The 17,817-nt window shown below is 38.3% G+C and overlaps 1 protein-coding gene across 1 annotated transcript in view; it reads right to left on the bottom strand.

Annotated features, from left to right (window-relative positions):
• Positions 1 to 17,817, bottom strand: part of MED12L (mediator complex subunit 12L) — a 337,419-nt gene that overhangs the window by 266,204 nt on the left and 53,398 nt on the right. The window contains exons 5-6 of the mRNA XM_015131808.3: positions 3,475 to 3,644; positions 1,026 to 1,136 (exon numbers count right to left, since the gene is read on the bottom strand). Coding sequence (XP_014987294.3) covers positions 1,026 to 1,136; positions 3,475 to 3,644 — 281 coding nt within the window. The remainder of the gene's footprint in view (positions 1 to 1,025; positions 1,137 to 3,474; positions 3,645 to 17,817) is intronic.

Genomic DNA, 17,817 nt, shown 5'->3' with positions numbered 1-17,817 from the left:
GAAGTAGAAGGACACCAGACTTCAGTCATGTCTTATGAGTCTTGGTTAAATAACTATTTTAACACAGACTTTTTTTCATTTAAAAAAGAAAAAAAAAAAACTTCAAAGGTATAAAGCAAGTGCTGTCCAATAGAAATAGAATGTGAGCCGCATGTATAATTTTAAAGTTTCTAGGAGCCATGAAAAAAATAAGAAACAGGCAAAAATTAGAATCATGTATTTTATTTAGCCCAATATATTCAAATGTTATTTCGACAGGTAATCAACATAAAAAGTACTACTATTATACACTTTTCCATACTAAGTCTGAAATCTGGTGTGCATTTTACACTTAGAGCACACATCAATTTGGACTGGTCACATTTCAAGAGCTCAGTAGCCACATCTGGCTAGTGGCTATTGTAATGGACAGTGCAAGTGCAGACTATCTCAGGGGAGAGACACAGGAACCTACGGTATAGTCTGTGGGGAGGGTATGAGAGTGAAAGGGGAGAACTGCTGTTCATTGGATATTCTTCCATCTTGCTTGAATTATCAAATACATGTACCACCTAAGAATTTTTAAATAAATCTCATCTAGATACGTCAAATTTAAGCACATCTTAGACCAATCATCAAAATAAAAAGTTTCCTACCCCAAGAGTCTCAGAGACTTGTCAAAAGAATGTAGAAGATCCTCTATCTTCAAAAGGGATGATTTGTTTTGTTTTCACAGAAATTTGTGTTATTATATGGAGACAGTATTTTAAAAGTTGGTTGCTTTGCTCAGTGATGGGAGAAATCAACGTGGGTAAAATTACTTAAAAATTAGGACACATGGATAAAAACTATGAACATGGTTAATACAAATGATGGCTAAAACTTACTAGAAGCCTTTATCACTTCATGTGTTACAGCATCAAAGACATTTTTTCCTTCCATTTCAACAGGATTTTTTTCCTTTTCCTCCCCCACTTACCTAATCATTCTTATCAGACTCATTTCTTGCCTTAAAACCAAGTGCCTCAAGGGGACATGTACTATACCTGCAGCATTAGTGGTAGCAAGAGTTTAAGAAGATCATCATCCATTGGTCTGATCTTTTCTAAAACATCCAGGATCCATGTCAAATATTCGTGTTTTTCTAGCATTCCTTCCTTAAATGAACAAAGAAAAATTACATTAATAATGTAAAAGGAAAAAAAAAAGCACTGTCATTCTTATTCTTAAGTCTAATTTTACTACTGCTTTTGTTGTTATTAAACATAGTCTCATTGCTCACAGTCCAGATTCTAAACAAAACAATTAACTCATCTGTTTTGTATAGTTTTTTGTTGTATTTTAGAAATCTGCTCCGAATTGAGAAAAATTAATTCCAACAAGAAAAAAAGAAAATTCAGAAGCTTTCACACCCTCAGGGTGTGTTGTGTCAAGCTCCTGGCTAGATTTTGGGGGAGTATGAACTCATGTTCATAGAAGGAAACTTGGATAATAGTGATAATTATAAAGAAGATATGCACTGCTCGTGCCATCATCTTAACAAAAGTGTAAAAATCCCATCAGACCCAATGTCCCCTTAATAGCTTCTTTCACTATCCCAAAATTAGTTTCAGATACTATCACCTATCTATGAAATACAACCTTAAAAATCAATGACCTAATATACAGAAATGAAAGCTTATAATAAAATAATGTATAAACATTTCAACACAACTACAATAAAAAACAATAATACCCCCTACAATTTCCAAAAATGCCCCACAGGGGTGACACAGCCCCTACTGAGACCACTAATCTTGATATAAGCACTACAAACATCTTTCGTCTCTTGCCCTCATATACATACACACATCCATAGATACACACATTATTTTATGACATTCTATGCATATATAGATTTAATATCCTATTATAGTTTTGTATTACGATTCACAGAATGAAAGAAAGAAATAAAAAACTGTTTTCTGGGAAAGACACATACTTTTATGGCCATTCCGGTAACAAACTTAGTAGTTCACACGAAATCTTACTTTGTTCCTAGCAACTGTTACGTATTACCAGTGTTCCACTGCAATGGTTATCAAGGATTCACGTGAAAATATTACACTGATAAATTACAGTTGTAGTATTTCAAAGTTTACAGTGAGGCCACATTGACATGACATCTTGCTAATTTCTAATTTTTTAAATGTTTAGAGTCAAAAATAGTTTAAAAGTCACATAAAAAGTGCAATTTAAAATGTTAAGACCAATAAAGTGAGTTCTAAATAAATATATATATATAGTTTTCATTTGTCAATTTAAAAATTAATTAAAATGTTTTTTAAAAAGAGACAAAATGGAATTTTCCATTAAGGTATAAGAGATGGTAAATTCAAGATTCAAAAAAACAAAAAGAAAGAGAATCTTCATAAACAACAGTCCATCCTCTAGATGCTTTGTTTATATACCCATGCCCTTGATTCTGCATATATGTCTTCATGTGTATGAATTAGGGTCTGTTTCACATTTCAGAATATGGCAAATTAAAATATAATGAACATTTAAAATTTAACATTACTATTTCAATTATATTCATTCCTTTAGGACCTAACTGCTTTCTTAAAAAAAAAAAAAATTCTAATTTAAATACTCCTAATATATGAGTCTTCCAAAACTATTAAGCATGCTGAGAGATACTTTTTCCAACATGCAGACTAAATTCTGAGCTCAGTGAAAGTCATAAAAGCTCAGCGCAGCACTAAAGTAGTCCCTCCTCTAAATGGAACTAGGATTTATTTTTACTGACTTAAAAACAATATTACTTCTCAAAAAGACCTTATTTTTTCTTTTTCCTCTGTTGACCTCTTAGAAGAAGAGCCTGAAATTTATAATAAAGGTTCTAAAGGGAAAATTTAGAAACCTTGCTCTAATCAAGGTAACAGGTACTAAAGTCTCTGCTAAGACTTGAACTTAAGTCATCTCTCCTACCTTATTATGAGCCCAAGCGCCCTCTTCTGGTCAATATTATTTACATCAGCTTGTCTGGATGAGAGTTCAGTCATTCCTAAACGCCCTTACCCCTCCCCCCTCAGCTCTGTTTGTATTTTCAGCTGCAGCTGAATTAAGATGACCTTTCTCTGGAACAACTTGGGTCTAAAGGAGGTCTGCTACCACAGAAGGCATCAGCACAAAGGTTTTTTTGAATAAATATATCAAATTTTGCAAAATAAAAGGTTTAGAAGGATTACATTTAATAGTGCAATTACGAAGTAATTAATAGCACTAAAAGAGCTAACATGATTGAAAGCTGGAGATCAATATATATAACAAGCTGTCATCTCAGGGCAGATGTGTTAGCCTGAATACAATTCAATATGAGAAATGTCAGACTGCTTTCTTTAAATGTATTGGTTCATATAAAAATAGGATTTAACCCCAGAACACCAAACTATAAGGAATCTGCTGTCTTATTAAAAGCATGGCACACAACTCTTCATGTCTTCGAAAGGTTACCTGGAACATGTGAAATGCTAGCTTTTCATTGTATTCCCATTGCTTCATGGCTTGTTCCACCTCTGGTGGCACAGGGACAGGACCATCGCCCGTGCTGGAGGCCATGTGGTAAAAGTCAGAAATCTTGGCCAACTGCTCTCGAAGATATCTGGTAGATATCTGTGTCCACTCTGCATTTTAAAAAAAGAAAGATGTGAGTTTCTAGACACAATGGGTACAAGAATTACATGTTTTCTTCCCCTTTCTGATTATCTAGAGGGTGTACTGATAAAACAAACATCTGCTCCCTAAAAATGATTTGTGCCTGTACAAGCCGTGCTCAAAAGAGGATACCCACCCAAAGCCCTTACAGAACACATACTAGTGTGAGGTGGCCTGCCCTGTGGCAGCAGCCAGTTCTTGGAGAAACAGGCAGCTCTACCCTCGTGCTTATGTGACTCTTCACCTAGGAGAATAGGAGTTAGGTCCATCTGGTGATCCTTCCTGTTAAACATCAGTTAGTACACCAAAAAAACAAAAGGCAAAACAGGACAGAATCATGACGGGGAGATCTCAAGGAATCTCAAATTCTACAGCAAAAGAATTCAAAATCCCACAAAAGCAGCTCTCTTAAGATCCATTTTGCAGGCTCCACATGGAATTTCAAATATGTCTAATTAGGATGTGTTTGTTTTTGTCAGTCTTTAAGAGGACAGACATTCATTCACTGCCGGCTGGACCATGAAAGCATTCCAACCCGCATTGCCCCAGGATGTGTCAGGGACACCCGCATGGCTGCCCTCAGGAAAATCGTCTGGACCTTCAATTATTCTACTCTCCTCAACCAACACCAAGTGCCTCAGAACTCAGGGAGGGTGAAATCAGAGAGGGTGGGGAGCAGCAATCAGTGGGATACTGGAAAGGAAACAACCAAAGTAGCATCAGGAAAAAAATCACTGAAATTATTCAAAAATGTCTGCCACCGGGGCACAAATTAAATCAGTGTGTTGCCTCTGGCAACCATGAGGGATGTGATGCCAACTTTAGCCCATTCTGTGGATAAAAATGTAATAATTGCATGCTCACAGCCAAATTTCCCCAAGGATTAGCAAAACAGCATTTCAGAAGAAAACACCCTACTGAAACATTACCACACAATGCTGTTTTCCCATTATTTGGCAATAGGTTCTCCCACCTCCTATTTTGACATTTCGAAAGAACAGAAACTAAACATCTGCTAGTCACTGAGTGCTTTGTTTTTACTTTTTAAATACCCTTAAAATTATTTAACAGAACCCAGAGATAACTACTGTTAAGTTTTCATCTAAACCACTTATTTTAATTGTGTCTTATTTAAAATTAAAATTCAAATGCACACTGGAGTTGTTAAACTTCGGTAACAAGCCAATGTGAAAAGATGAACAGATACTAGGTCGACATTCTGTTCCTAGTTTAATAGTTTTTCTGAAAGCACCGATAACAGATATTAAAGTTAGTCCATTGGCATTAAAAACAGTAAACTATCTATGTCATCATGTTCTTCTGCCCTGTTACGGACTAACAGTCTCATGACACTCACTTGTTCAACAAAACAAAACACCAACCATCAGATGAGACAAGTTTAGCTTAGCTATAATAAGCAAAAACAAAAATAACAAGGATCCAAATCCTAGCTTTTGTATGCCAACCCTTGCTATTAACTCACTCTCAGTATGGTACTATTCTCAATAGCCCCACTGAATATTTCAGCCTCAGGAGCTAAAAATATTAATAACACACACATTCATACTCCCCTATCTTGTCTAGGGTATATCTTCTTTTTAAGATTTTTTTAAATATAGGAGAAATACATGTTCATTATCAAAAATTTATACTGTAGACATGAAAAGAAAAACCATCTGTAATGCCATCACCTATAATCATGAAATATTTTCATATATATTTTGTCTTTTTTACTCTAAGTATGCATGAATGTTTTTATAAACATATGATATCTTTTTTTAAAAATGTTGCTGAATATATTCCACAATCTGAACTCCTTTTGGGAGTCCATAAATAAAGCCCTCTTAACCCTGTGCTTTAAGTGTATTTAACTGACTTAAAGCTATATCAATCAGATAAATATAGGGCTCTGGGACATAAGATAGTCAAGTGGATAAGGATTAGTAAAACTGCAATTCGAAATTTAAAGTAGAAAACACACGGTGACTAGTACTGTACTCAATAATTATTAATGTTTATAATTATTCATGACTAGGGAGTGGTAATGAAAGGGGACCAATGAGCAGACAGTGGCCAGATGGGCCTACTTTCAACTCAGCTCTCAGCCCTGAGTGCACAGCAGAATGGTGACGGGAACTTTTAACAAATACCAGTGCCTCAGGCCCCACCCCATCAGTTTCTAACTTAACTGGTCTGGAGTGAGGCCCCAGTTTCAGGTGATAAAAAGAAAACAGAAGGCCAGGCACGGTAGCTCATGCCTGTAATCCTAGCACTTTTGGAGGTGGAGGCAGGCTGATCACCTGAGGTCAGGAGTTCAAGACCAGCCTGGCCAAAATGGCGAAACCCCATCTCTACTAAAAATACAAAAATTAGTCAGACGTGGTGGTGGGTGCCTGCAATCCCAGCTACTCAGGAGGCTGAGGCAGGAGAATCACTTGAAGCTGGGAGGCAGAGGTTGCAGTGAGCCAAGATCGCTACTTCACTCCAGCCTGGGCAACAGAGCGAGACTCCGTCTCAAAAAAAAAGAAAGAAAACAGAAATGGATACAGATTATACTGAAACACTGAGAGAATTACCAAAATGTAATACACAGTCATATGTGAACATATGTTGTTGGGAAAATGATGCCACAAGCCTTCAATTTCTTGAAAAATGCAGTATTTACAAAGCCCAGTAAGGCAAAGTGCAATAAAATGAAGTATGCCTGTATTTTAGATGGATAAAGCACTGTAAACATGAGAGATAAAGCAACTGGAGCTAGCATGGTGAGAAACGATAGATAGTGTTTGAAACGATTTTAATTCCTAGCTAAGGAGTTTGGCCTTCATTCATTAAGAACTGTGGCTCCACTGAAGGTCTTTTTTTTTTTTTTTTTTTTTTTGGAGACAAGGTCTCAAAACTTTTCAGTTATTATTATGTCTGTTATGGTGATATGTAATCAGTGATCTCCGAGTGACTATTGTAAACGTCTTGAGGTGCCACAAGCCATTCCCATATAAGACAGCCAACTTAATGGATAAATGTTGTGTGTGTTCTGGCTGTTCCATCAACCTGTCTGTGTCCCGAATCTCTCTTCCCACCCGTCACGCCACTTCAGGCCTCCCTATTTCCTGAGATACAATATTGAAATTAGGCCAATGAATGAACCTACAATGGCTTTTAAGTGTTCAAGTGAAAGTAAGAGTCACACATCTCACTGTAAATCAAAACGTAGAAATTATTAAGCTCAGTGAGGAAGGCATGTTAAAAGCTAAGACAGGCCAGAAGCAAGGTCTCTTATGCCAAACAGTCAGCCAACTTGTGGACGCAAAGGAAAGGATCTCAAAGGAAATTAAAAATGCTACTTCATGCCGGGTGCAGTGGCTCACGCCTGTAATCCCAACACTTTGGGAGGCCAAGGCGGGTGGATCACAAGGTCAGGAGATCGAGACCATCCTGGCTAACACCGTGAAACACCATCTCTACTAAAAATACAAAAAATTAGCCAGCGTGGTGGTGGGCACCTGTAGTCCCAGCTACCCAGGAGGCTGAGGCAGGAGAATGGCATGAACCTGGGAGGTGGAGCTTGCAGTGAGCCGAGATTGCACCACTGCACTCCAGCCTAGGCAACACAGTGAGACTCCGTCTCAAAAAAAAAAAAAAAAAATGCTACTTCAGCAGTCACACAAATGATAAGAAAGCAAAACAACTTTAATGCTGATAGGGAGCAAGTTTCAGCAGTCTGAATAGAAGATCAAACCAGCCACAACACGCCCTTTAGGCAAAAGCCTAATCCAGGGCAAGGCCTCAACTCTCTTCAATTCAATGAAGAGAAGAAGCTGTAGAAGAAAAGCTGGAAGCTAGCAGGAGCCAGTACGTGAAGTTTAAGGAAAGCAGCCATTGTCACAACATGAAAGTACAAGGTGAAGCAGCAATGCTGATGTAGAAGCGGCCGCAAATGATCCAGAATATCTAGCTGGGATCATTGATGAAGGTGACTACACTGGACAACAGATTTTCAAGTTAGACAAAATAGCCTTCTGTTGGAAGAAGATGCCATCCGGGATTTTCATAGCTAGAAAAGAGAAGTCAAGGCCTGGCCTTAAAAGACAGGCTGACTCTCTTGTTAGGGACTGATGTGACTGATGACTAACCTAAAGCCAACGCTAATTCACCATATGGAAAAGCCTACGGCTTTAAGAATTATGCTAAATCTAGTCAGTCTGTTCTCTGTAAATAAAACAACAAAGCCTGGAGGACAGGACATTTGTTTACAGCATGGCTTACAGAATATTTTTAAGCCCACTCTTGAGATCTACTGCTCAGAAAAAAAAAGCTACCTTTCAAAACATGACTGTTCACTGACAATGCACCTATTCACCTAAGAGCTCTGATGGAGATATGCAAGGAGATTAATGTTGTTTTCATGCCTGTTAACACAACATCCATTGTGTAGCCCATGATGGAGTCATTTTGACTTGCAAACATTATTATTTAAGAAATATATTTCATTAGACCATAGTTGCCGTAGACAGTGATTCCTCTGACGGATCTGGGCACAGCAAACTGAAAAGCTTCTGGAAAGGATTCACCATTCTAGATGCCATTAAGAACACTTGTGATTCAAGTGTCGGGGGGTCAAATATTGACTTCCATAGGAGTTTATAAGAAGTTGATTCCAACCTTCATGGATGAGTTTGAGAGATTCAAGACTTCAGTGGAGGAGACAGCAACAGATGTGGAAACAGCAAGAGAACTACAATTAGAAGTGGAGCCTGAGAGGGACTGAATTGCTGCAACTTCACAGTAAAACTAAGCATGAAGAGTTGCCTCTTATAAATGAGCAAACAAAGTGGTTTCTTCAGATGGAATCTACTCCTGGTGAAGACGCTGTGAACACTGTTGAAATGATAACAAAGGATTTGGAATATTCCATAAACTTCGTTGATAAAACAGTAGCAGGGTTTTAGAGGACTGACTCCAATTTTGTTGTTACCAAACAGCATCACAAGCTACATAGAATTCTTTCATAAAATGAACAGTCAGTGAATGTGGCAAACTTCATTACTGTCTTCCTTTAAGACTTAAATTGCTTCATCCACCCCAACCTCCAGCAGCCACCACCTAGATCAGTCGGCAGCCATCAACGCGGAGGCAAGACCTTCTGCTAGTCAAAAGGTTACAACTCAGTGAAGGCTCAGATGACTGTTAGCATTTTTAGGGATGAAGTATTCCTTAATTAAGATGTTACTTTTTTTTTGACATATGCTATTGCACACTTAATGGACTATAATACAGTGTAAACATAACTTTTATATGCACAATGAAACCAAAATATTCGTGTGATTCACTTTATTGTAGCAGTCTGGAACTGAACCCATAACATCTCTGAAGAATGTCTGTACCTTCTCTACTAGCCTGTATTCTAACATTTAGGTTCCTCCAGTCTCTGAACACCAGTTCATCACGTAGCAGGGCTTCGTTCCCCATTTCTGACATATTACAATTTCCTCCATCCTCCATCCCCATAAAACTACACCTTACACGTAGACAACACCTAAGTATTGATTTCAATCAATACACCACAAGGTCCTCCCAAAATAATTACCAAATCAAGTTCCTTCCCAATTATTCTGTCTCTCATTTCTTGATACAAACTTCTTTCTTTTGTAGTTTAAACTCACCACTGCATACCTAAAAGGTTTCAGACATGACAATAGCGAAAAGGCCAAATTCCTTCTCTAATACACTGTCTCTAATATAGCTAAATAGAAGCACCTGTTAATCAATGGCTATAAATGGGTCAGGCAAATAATGGACTTTCCATTCTTTTTCAATAAATTTCCTTGTAAATATATGTGTATGTATGGGTTTTTATATAACCATATATGAAAAAACTTTAACTTGGTAAAGGTTCATTTTCCTAGCTACTTCCTTTTCCATCATCAAAGCCAGTAGGAACTCATTATGTGAAAAGAAATACAACAGAGACTGTTTTTTTAAAACTCCATCCAAGTCCAGAGACTAAGGAGCAAATCTTTAATGTGATCCACCTGACACAGGACTTTTAAGTCAGAGGTGATGGACTCCTCAATGGAGAAACTCATTTCCTTGGAAATTCTTCTTTAGGCTATATGGCTACAATAGTACCCCCTTCTGAGTGGGAACAGCCTGCTTCTCAAAGCTGCAGAACATAGAGTTTAACCAGCCTGACGTTGGTGCAGACCGAATGAGGAAAAAATACAAAACCAAAAATTTCAGTACATGTCAGCTATTATACACATCATTACTGAACCCTCAATAAGAATGGCTGAAAGATTTTCCACCATTGTTCTTACATTTTCTGTTGTTAAAATACTTTTTTGGTCAAAGATACCATTAACAGGGCAAAAAGATAACACACCAACTGGGAGAGAATATTTTCAAATCATATATAAGGAAGTTGGATCTACAATACATGATGAACTATTGAACTCAATAATAAAAAGACAACCCAGTTAAAAAATAGGCAAAGGATCTGAACAGATATTTCTCCAAAGATAACAAATGGCCAATAAGCACATTTAAGATGGTCAACATCATTAGCCACTAGAGAAATGCAAATCAAAACCACAATGAAATACTGCTAGGACAGCTATAACAAAAAGACTGATAATAACAAGTATTGACAAGGATGTAGAGAAACTGAAATCCTCAGGTGTTCCTCGTGAGAATGTAAAATGATAAATGTAATATGTGGAAAACAGTAGCATAGTTCCACAAAAGGTTAAATATAATGTCATCACATAACCCAGTAAGTTATACATACCCAGGAGAACTAGCCTACATATCTAAGAGAAATGACACATGTCCACATAAATACCTGTAAAAAAAAAAATGTTCGTAGCAGGATGTTCATTATAACCAAAAACAATCCAATATCCATCAACTGATACCCAGATAAATAAAATGTGGCGTATGCATACAATGGAATACCATTCGGCCCTAAGAGGGAATGAAGTACTGAAACGTGCGACCACATGGATGTACCAGGAAAACATACACTAACTGAAATAAGCCAGTTTCAAAGGACCACATATTGTATAATTCCATTTATATAAAATGTCCAGAAAAGGCAATCTACAGAGAAAGTAGGTTAGTGGTTGCCCGCAGCTACTGAAGGGAAATGGGGAGTGACTGCTCATGGGCATGGGGTTTTTTAGGGGTGGTGAAAATGTTCTAAAATGTGGTAATAGCTTCACAACTCTGTGAACATGCTAAAAAACACTGACTGTAGACTTTAAATGAATTTTATAGTATGTCAATTACATCAATAAAGCTGGTTTTTAATATTAAAATATTTAAAATGTTTTCATGAAATACTTAACTACCAATAAAATGAAGTAAAAGATTATTTCTTCATGAAGTAAAAGAAAAGATTATTCCATACTGATAAAAAGTAATCCACTACGAAATGATATAATTTCACAGGTCGGGGAGACAGGAAGGATAAGGGGTGGAAACAAGAGTGACTGTGAGTTGTTAATGGTTAAAGCTGGGTGAAGAGTAAATGGGTGTTATTACATACTTCTATATTTGCACATGTTTGATGTCCCATAATAAAAGGGTTTAAAAAGTTAATCAGTTGTACGCTATAAAATGAGCCACAGAAAATCCAAAATCCCCTATTCAGCCACTGTTCACTTGGGTAATGAAAAGTAGTCAGTGCACTGGTTGGCTGCCTGGATAAATAGCCCAAATGAAAACTGCTGCCTCAGTGCCACGAGACCAGCAGAGTCAGACCACCGGCCAGACTGCTGGGTTCTGCTGAATGATCAAATAGTTAAATCAGGTTCTCTGGCTGGAGAGCAGGAAAAGAGAGAGGAGGAGGAGGGGTGGGGATGGGCTGTTGGTACACAGTGAAAATGACACAGTGTGATACATTACTGAAATACATTCTTGCTTTTAAAAAGTTTTCCTCTAACAGAACTACCTGTAGAACACTGAGGACAGATATAGAGTATCTGTTTTTGTCTGGATGACTCATTTTACTATGTTATTTTAAACCGGCCATTTCTCTCTGGTTTTATTTATTGTGCAATGACACTGTGCAAAGTACTATTACTTAGGGAATCAAGCAGGCAGCTCAAAATCAAATAAAATAAAACCCATCAATATGTAGCAGCAAACACTAAATGCCCACCATGGCCCTCTACTGGCATATGAGGCTACAAAGTGAAGAAAGTGGCCCTGCCTGAGGCGTGCATGACACAGAAGTAGACAGCAACAAGATAAGTGCTCCAGTGTACCCTGGGACACAGGAAAGAAAGCAAGGGGGCGTTTCATCCAAATATTGGGGAAGGTACAAAGGAGTTCCACATACTGAAACAGCAGCGTGTGACATTTCAGGCAATGCAGACAGCAGGAAGGCAAAGGGAGTCACCAGTAAAGCTTAGGAAGGTCCCTCAAGGCCAGAGTTCCTCAAACGCTAGTGCACAAAATGGTCACCAGAGGGTGCTGGTTCAATGCACAGGTTTATTTCCAACTCCAGGGATTTCAACTCCAGAGGTCTGGAGTGGGGTCCAGAAATCTGCTTTTTTAATCAGCAGCCGGGATGACTCTGACCCAGGCAGTGGCAAGCTATGCAGTTTGGTTTTTTATCACAAATGGGTAACTGAAAGATTTTAAACACAGCAATGGCAAGATCAGATATGTAAATTAACACTATTTCTCAGGAAGTTGTAGGGGAAACCCTTGAAGGGAGGCTGCCAACTCCATCAGGGAGGAGACTGCAGCAGGGAACAAAGAGGCAGGTGCAACACCTTTGTGAGGCAGAAGAGGAAACACCCTAACATGGAGATGAAGGAAAGAGAAAGGGCAGCTAACACATTTCCGAATGGGTGGTCCTGGTGCCATCGATGAAGATGTGGAATTACAGAGAACAGCTGGGGAGGGGTGGCAGGGCTGGGTGCAGTTCGTTATTTCCTTAACTTGTTTTAATGAAACTTCTTCTTTATTAGGTGAAAGTAGCATCTCTCCAACCAAGACTGGAGGAAGACAGGTAAGGACAACTGCTGCACATAGGTTTGTATGATGCAGGTATGTCGGGGCGGGCAGTAAACAGGTGGCTAAGGGAGACTGACAGGACTGTTCCTCCGGGACATTCCTGGGACACGTGGAGGGGACAGAGAAGGAAGACTGAAGACAGAGGTGAAGAGGTGAAGATATGACCAGCCATGGTGAGTCAAGAGCCCTCTGCCTAAGGAGTGAATAACACAGCTGAGGAAGGGCGGCAGTACATCAGGAAAGACAAGGCCGTTATAAGGCAATATTTAAATACTTACCAGTTGTGTGACAGGTAGTCAATGCTTAAAGATTTCAGAAGAAAAGAGACCAGGGTGGCGAAGTTAAAAAAAAAACAGGGGGCCAAGGCCTCTGGCAAAGATGCAAATAGGGAATAGGGGTCAACAAGGGAGGGTCTGACAAGAGCACAAAAGTCTTGAATCGCAAGATTGCGTAGAAACTCCCGACTGCGTCTTTCTTCCTGTGAGGGTGATGTGCTATATCTGATAGCTGAGGAGAACCATACTGAACACCTTTCTTGGATTCTCCCTTTCGCTGACAGGTCTCCAATTCTCATTTCCATTTTAATGCAAACATGCTAACTGTTGCATTTAGGGATTTTTTTTCCCCAGTGTCCTTTTTCCCTATCAACCCTGTACATGCATCTCAAGCTAAGGCGTGTGGCAACCACAGAATCCAATTTTAGCCCTTAGAACAAGAATTTCTTATTCGACACATCAGTCACACCACCAGCTTCCCCCACAGCTACAGCTTCGGGGGCTTCCTTCTAACAGAGGGACACACTGAACATCTGCCAGCAACAGGCTCAACTCCTTCTCCAGGGCATGAGATAACAGTCTGAAATTAATGTTGTAATTATCATATGGTAAATTTCTCTCATCTTTTCAGATTTCTATATATACCTGAGCAAGCAACAGCCTTGGCTTTGGTGAAATATTCCTATCATAGGGAACAATAGGGACAGCACTTTACAAATATTAAATTGGTGCACTTAATTAACCACTTAGGACATGTCCCCACAGCCTTCTACATGTGACACCAAGCCATGAGTTTTACTGCGCTGGGACAGGAAGATGACAGGCTTGCCTTCTAGCAAGACAGACAGACCACCACTTTGCTTTCGTGTAGAGAACACGCCTTTGTGCACTCCTCTGGCCAGGTCTTGGGGAACAATGCTCTAGAAGGGAGAAGAGGAGACATGGGGAAGGCACCCACCCTCCTGAAGATTCAGGGGAAAGGGAGCAAAAGAAAAATGGAGGACCAGCACTGGTGAAAGACACTTGCTGCTAGCCCCACTCTGAAGACACAGAAGTTACTTAAATTATTACATCAGACATTTCACGACCCTCACTCCTCTCCCAGCTTCTGCTGCAGAGGCAGTGGGAGGAAGCGCCCAATCATCTGAGGGGCAAAAATAAACAAACTACATTTTCTTTTTGCACTTTGCATTGGAATTTAATCCCATGATCAGTTGTGGTTAGAGTAACATTTCAATAGTCAAAGTGGCATTGTGCTTACTATTTAGGTCCTAAATGCAGTTACTGCAAAGTTTCTATTTCTGAACAAGCTTGAGATAGCAAAGAAGAGCCTTTCATTAGAACACAAATACAAATATGACAGACATCATATTGCCAGATGACCGTGTAAAATAACCCTAGAGCAAAAAGCTCTAAAATACAGCAAAAATGCTTACACAGTACACAGAGCAGCCAGACCCACCCCGGCATCCCTCTCATTCCCTGCTCTGGAACTCACTCCTGTGTGATTTTTCTGGAGACTAAAGAATGATGCATGTTATATTCATTTAATTAAAGCTATTTGCTTTAGCTGTGTTAGACTCACAAAGACATTCCAACTATAATTTATTGACCCTTAACTGTTTTCTACCCGCCATATCCTATGAATTCCTTGAAAATAACAGATTTGAATCAGGTTTTAGAGCCATGTTATTCTAGGGATTTCACTTGGAAGTTTATACACATTTGGAAAATGACTTTGAAACCTAATGTACTTCTTTTTAATTAAAAAAAAAAAAAAAGCTTTCTATTTATCATGGAATTAACATTCCAGTGCAAATTGCAAAAATAAAGAACTTAGCTTTTATAAATAAGTCATTAAAAGGTTAGCTGAGAGCCGTTTAAAAAACAAAGCCATTGTATGCACAGTATGGAGCAAGCACTGATTTTTCAAAGGACTATTAAAAAATACACAAAATCTACACTTAAAAATACATAAAATATATCTCAGAGGATATGCATGAAAGTGGTAAAAGTGGTAAGAATTATTGCTTCTAAACTATGTAAGGAGGGGTCTGGGATGGAGGTGGGGGTCTGAAGACAATATGGTAGAAAGGAGACTTCACTATCCCTTTCTGAACATCTTGTGTTTTGGACTACATTTTGTAATATTACCTATTAGAAAGTTTAGCTCATACAAGAAGTTGTCTTTTCTTAAAATTCTCTTGTTTATGCTTTAAGCAACAGGTCTGCAAGATGCCCAACAAATTAAAACTCATTAAACACTGAGCTTTTGGAAGCATTCTTCATACCTTAAGCAAACACCACTCTCCCATCCAGCTTTACACAGTTGATCTTCATTTGATGTGAGCAGCATGTGAATTTTGTAAATCAAACAGGACCCAGAAACAGAAGTCTAGGATGGAATTCCCCATTCTTCCACTTTCCATGAACTTTCTCCCTTCATTTGTGAAATAGAGGCACTCAGCTACCTTAGAGAATTTTCAAGAAAACTGGCCCAAATGAGAAGCTATGAAACCAGCCTGTAAACTGCCAAAACTTTGAACAATCTTATTTTTGTAGTATACTATCTTCCAAATATTAGATAGGCACATATGTACCAAGAGCCATAAAGAGGGTAGGGAACCAAGATTTACCAATTAAATCAAGGTTCTTATTAACATTTTATCATAGAATATAACTGACTAATTCAAGTAGGAGTGAACATTTATTAGGACTGACTAGAAAAAACTGCTGAGTAGCAATGGATTCTTAACAGGAAATGTGGGACTAGACCATTCACCCAAAGTGACAAGACCAGAAGAAATGACAGTAGTAAAGACTGCAGCAAATATACTATCTAGAGCGGAACTATAAACTTAACTCATTTGCTCATAAATTGCCAAAGAGGAAGATGGAAGATAACTGAAGAACCAAGAACTACTTAAGATGCAAAAAAAAAAAGAGTAAAAATCTCAATTCTTACTTAAAGGCTAGATTTATTTAAGGCATAGCTCATATTTTACTACTACAGAAAACTTTTCCTAACTTTTCCAGTTGACCCATTATTTCCTATATGATTACAGGTAATTAGATACTAAAGTATTACGCTCCGTTTTAGGTGTGTATCTTGTAACCACAAAAAGATGGTATCCCCTTAAAGACAGACAGCACAAACCCCATTTGGTTAAAAATCTTCACAGCATCTACCCCAATGCATAGACTCTTGATAAACCTTTTTTAAACTAAATCACTCCTTATTAAAGTGAAATACAATAATTTCTTTCAATGCATTTCTCTAAGAAATTCAAAAACCCTGGCTGGGCCCGGTGGCTCATGCCTGTAATCCCAGTACTCTGGGACGTCAAGGCAGGTGGATCACGACGTCAGGATTTTGAGACCAGCCTGGCCAATATAGTGAAACCCCGTCTCTACTGAAAATGCAAAAAAAAATTAGCCAGGTGTGGAGGCACACACCTGTAATCCCAGCTACTCGGGAAGCTGAGGCAGGAGAATGACTTGAACCCGGGAGGCAGAGGTTGCAATAAACCAAGACCAAGCCATTGCATTTCAGCCTGGGTGACACAGCGAGACTCCGTCTCAAAAAAAATGAAATTCAAAAACTGTCATGAGCAGACATTTTCTTCGATTTGATCAAAAAATTAATTAAACATAAATACACAACCATCACCACCACCACACACCAGCATTCTAACTTGGAAGAGGGTATAACATTTTTACTTTGGAAAAGCTGAAATGTTTCCACAGGGCAACAGTCGGGCATACAGAGTTACAGTGCAGCATATTAAACTTGATTAGAAACTTTTAAAGTTTTTGTAAATCAGCAAAGTATGATGGTGGTAGCCAGAGACTGTTGGAGGGGGAGAAAGAGGAGTTGTTCAATGGGCAGTATCAGTTTTGCAAGAGGAAAAAGTTCTACAAATCAGTTGTACAACAATGTGCATTTAGTTAATACTGCTGTACCAAGCACTTATTATTGGTTACGATGGTAAATTTTATGTTATTTTTGGTTAATAAAGGGTCTGTAAATAGGGAACATTTGCATATTCAATTAACTAAAAAGCTACATACCTGGAAAAATATTAAAAGTCTTCCAATTTTTACAAAGAACATCTACTTCATTTAAGTTAAGGTCCCAAGAAGCAAGTAGTCAGCTTAGAGAAAAGTAACCTCTTGTAATTTATCTAAGAATAACTAAAATTGTAATGCTACTGGGTAAGATGGCATTCCTTAAACTTCCTCCAAATCTTTTTCATAAAATGTTCTTACAGGAAGATATCTTCCAGGAAAAGTACCAATGGCAACAAAAAATAGGCAGTAATAATTTGGGACTGCGATTAGGCTTAGTTAACTTTTGTTCATACGAAAGCTCCTCTGGTACATGTCTTAAAAATAGTTCTATATGATTTATTGTGAACACAGCAGTACATAAACTCCTCACTTATTCTCCAAAAGCAATTATTTTCACATCTTTCATCTGTTGTGTTTATTTTATTTACCTCTACCTCTAAATAACATGCTTACAGTCCTACTTCTTGATTGTAAGCATTACCCACTGGCTTCCTACTATGGAAGATGATGAACATTCAGCTCTCTTTCCCCTCCCATGAAGACCTTGCTTACATATTTCTCCTATGCCTGTCCGGCCAATATTCTCCTCTCACAACTTGAGTAGGTCTAGTCCATGTTTATACTATGAAGGAAAACTTGGCAGAATCTAACAAAATGGAAAAACGCATTTACCAGGCATCAATAAGAATTCATGTTTAGCTCAAGAGATTCACACAATCACATATAGAAATATTTATAAATATACATACATACTTGAGTTAGTCCACACACA

Source organism: Macaca mulatta, chromosome 2, assembly GCF_049350105.2.
Source record: "Macaca mulatta isolate MMU2019108-1 chromosome 2, T2T-MMU8v2.0, whole genome shotgun sequence".
NCBI classification, from domain to species: Eukaryota; Metazoa; Chordata; class Mammalia; order Primates; family Cercopithecidae; genus Macaca; species Macaca mulatta.
This window is presented reverse-complemented; position numbering and strand designations above follow the sequence as displayed.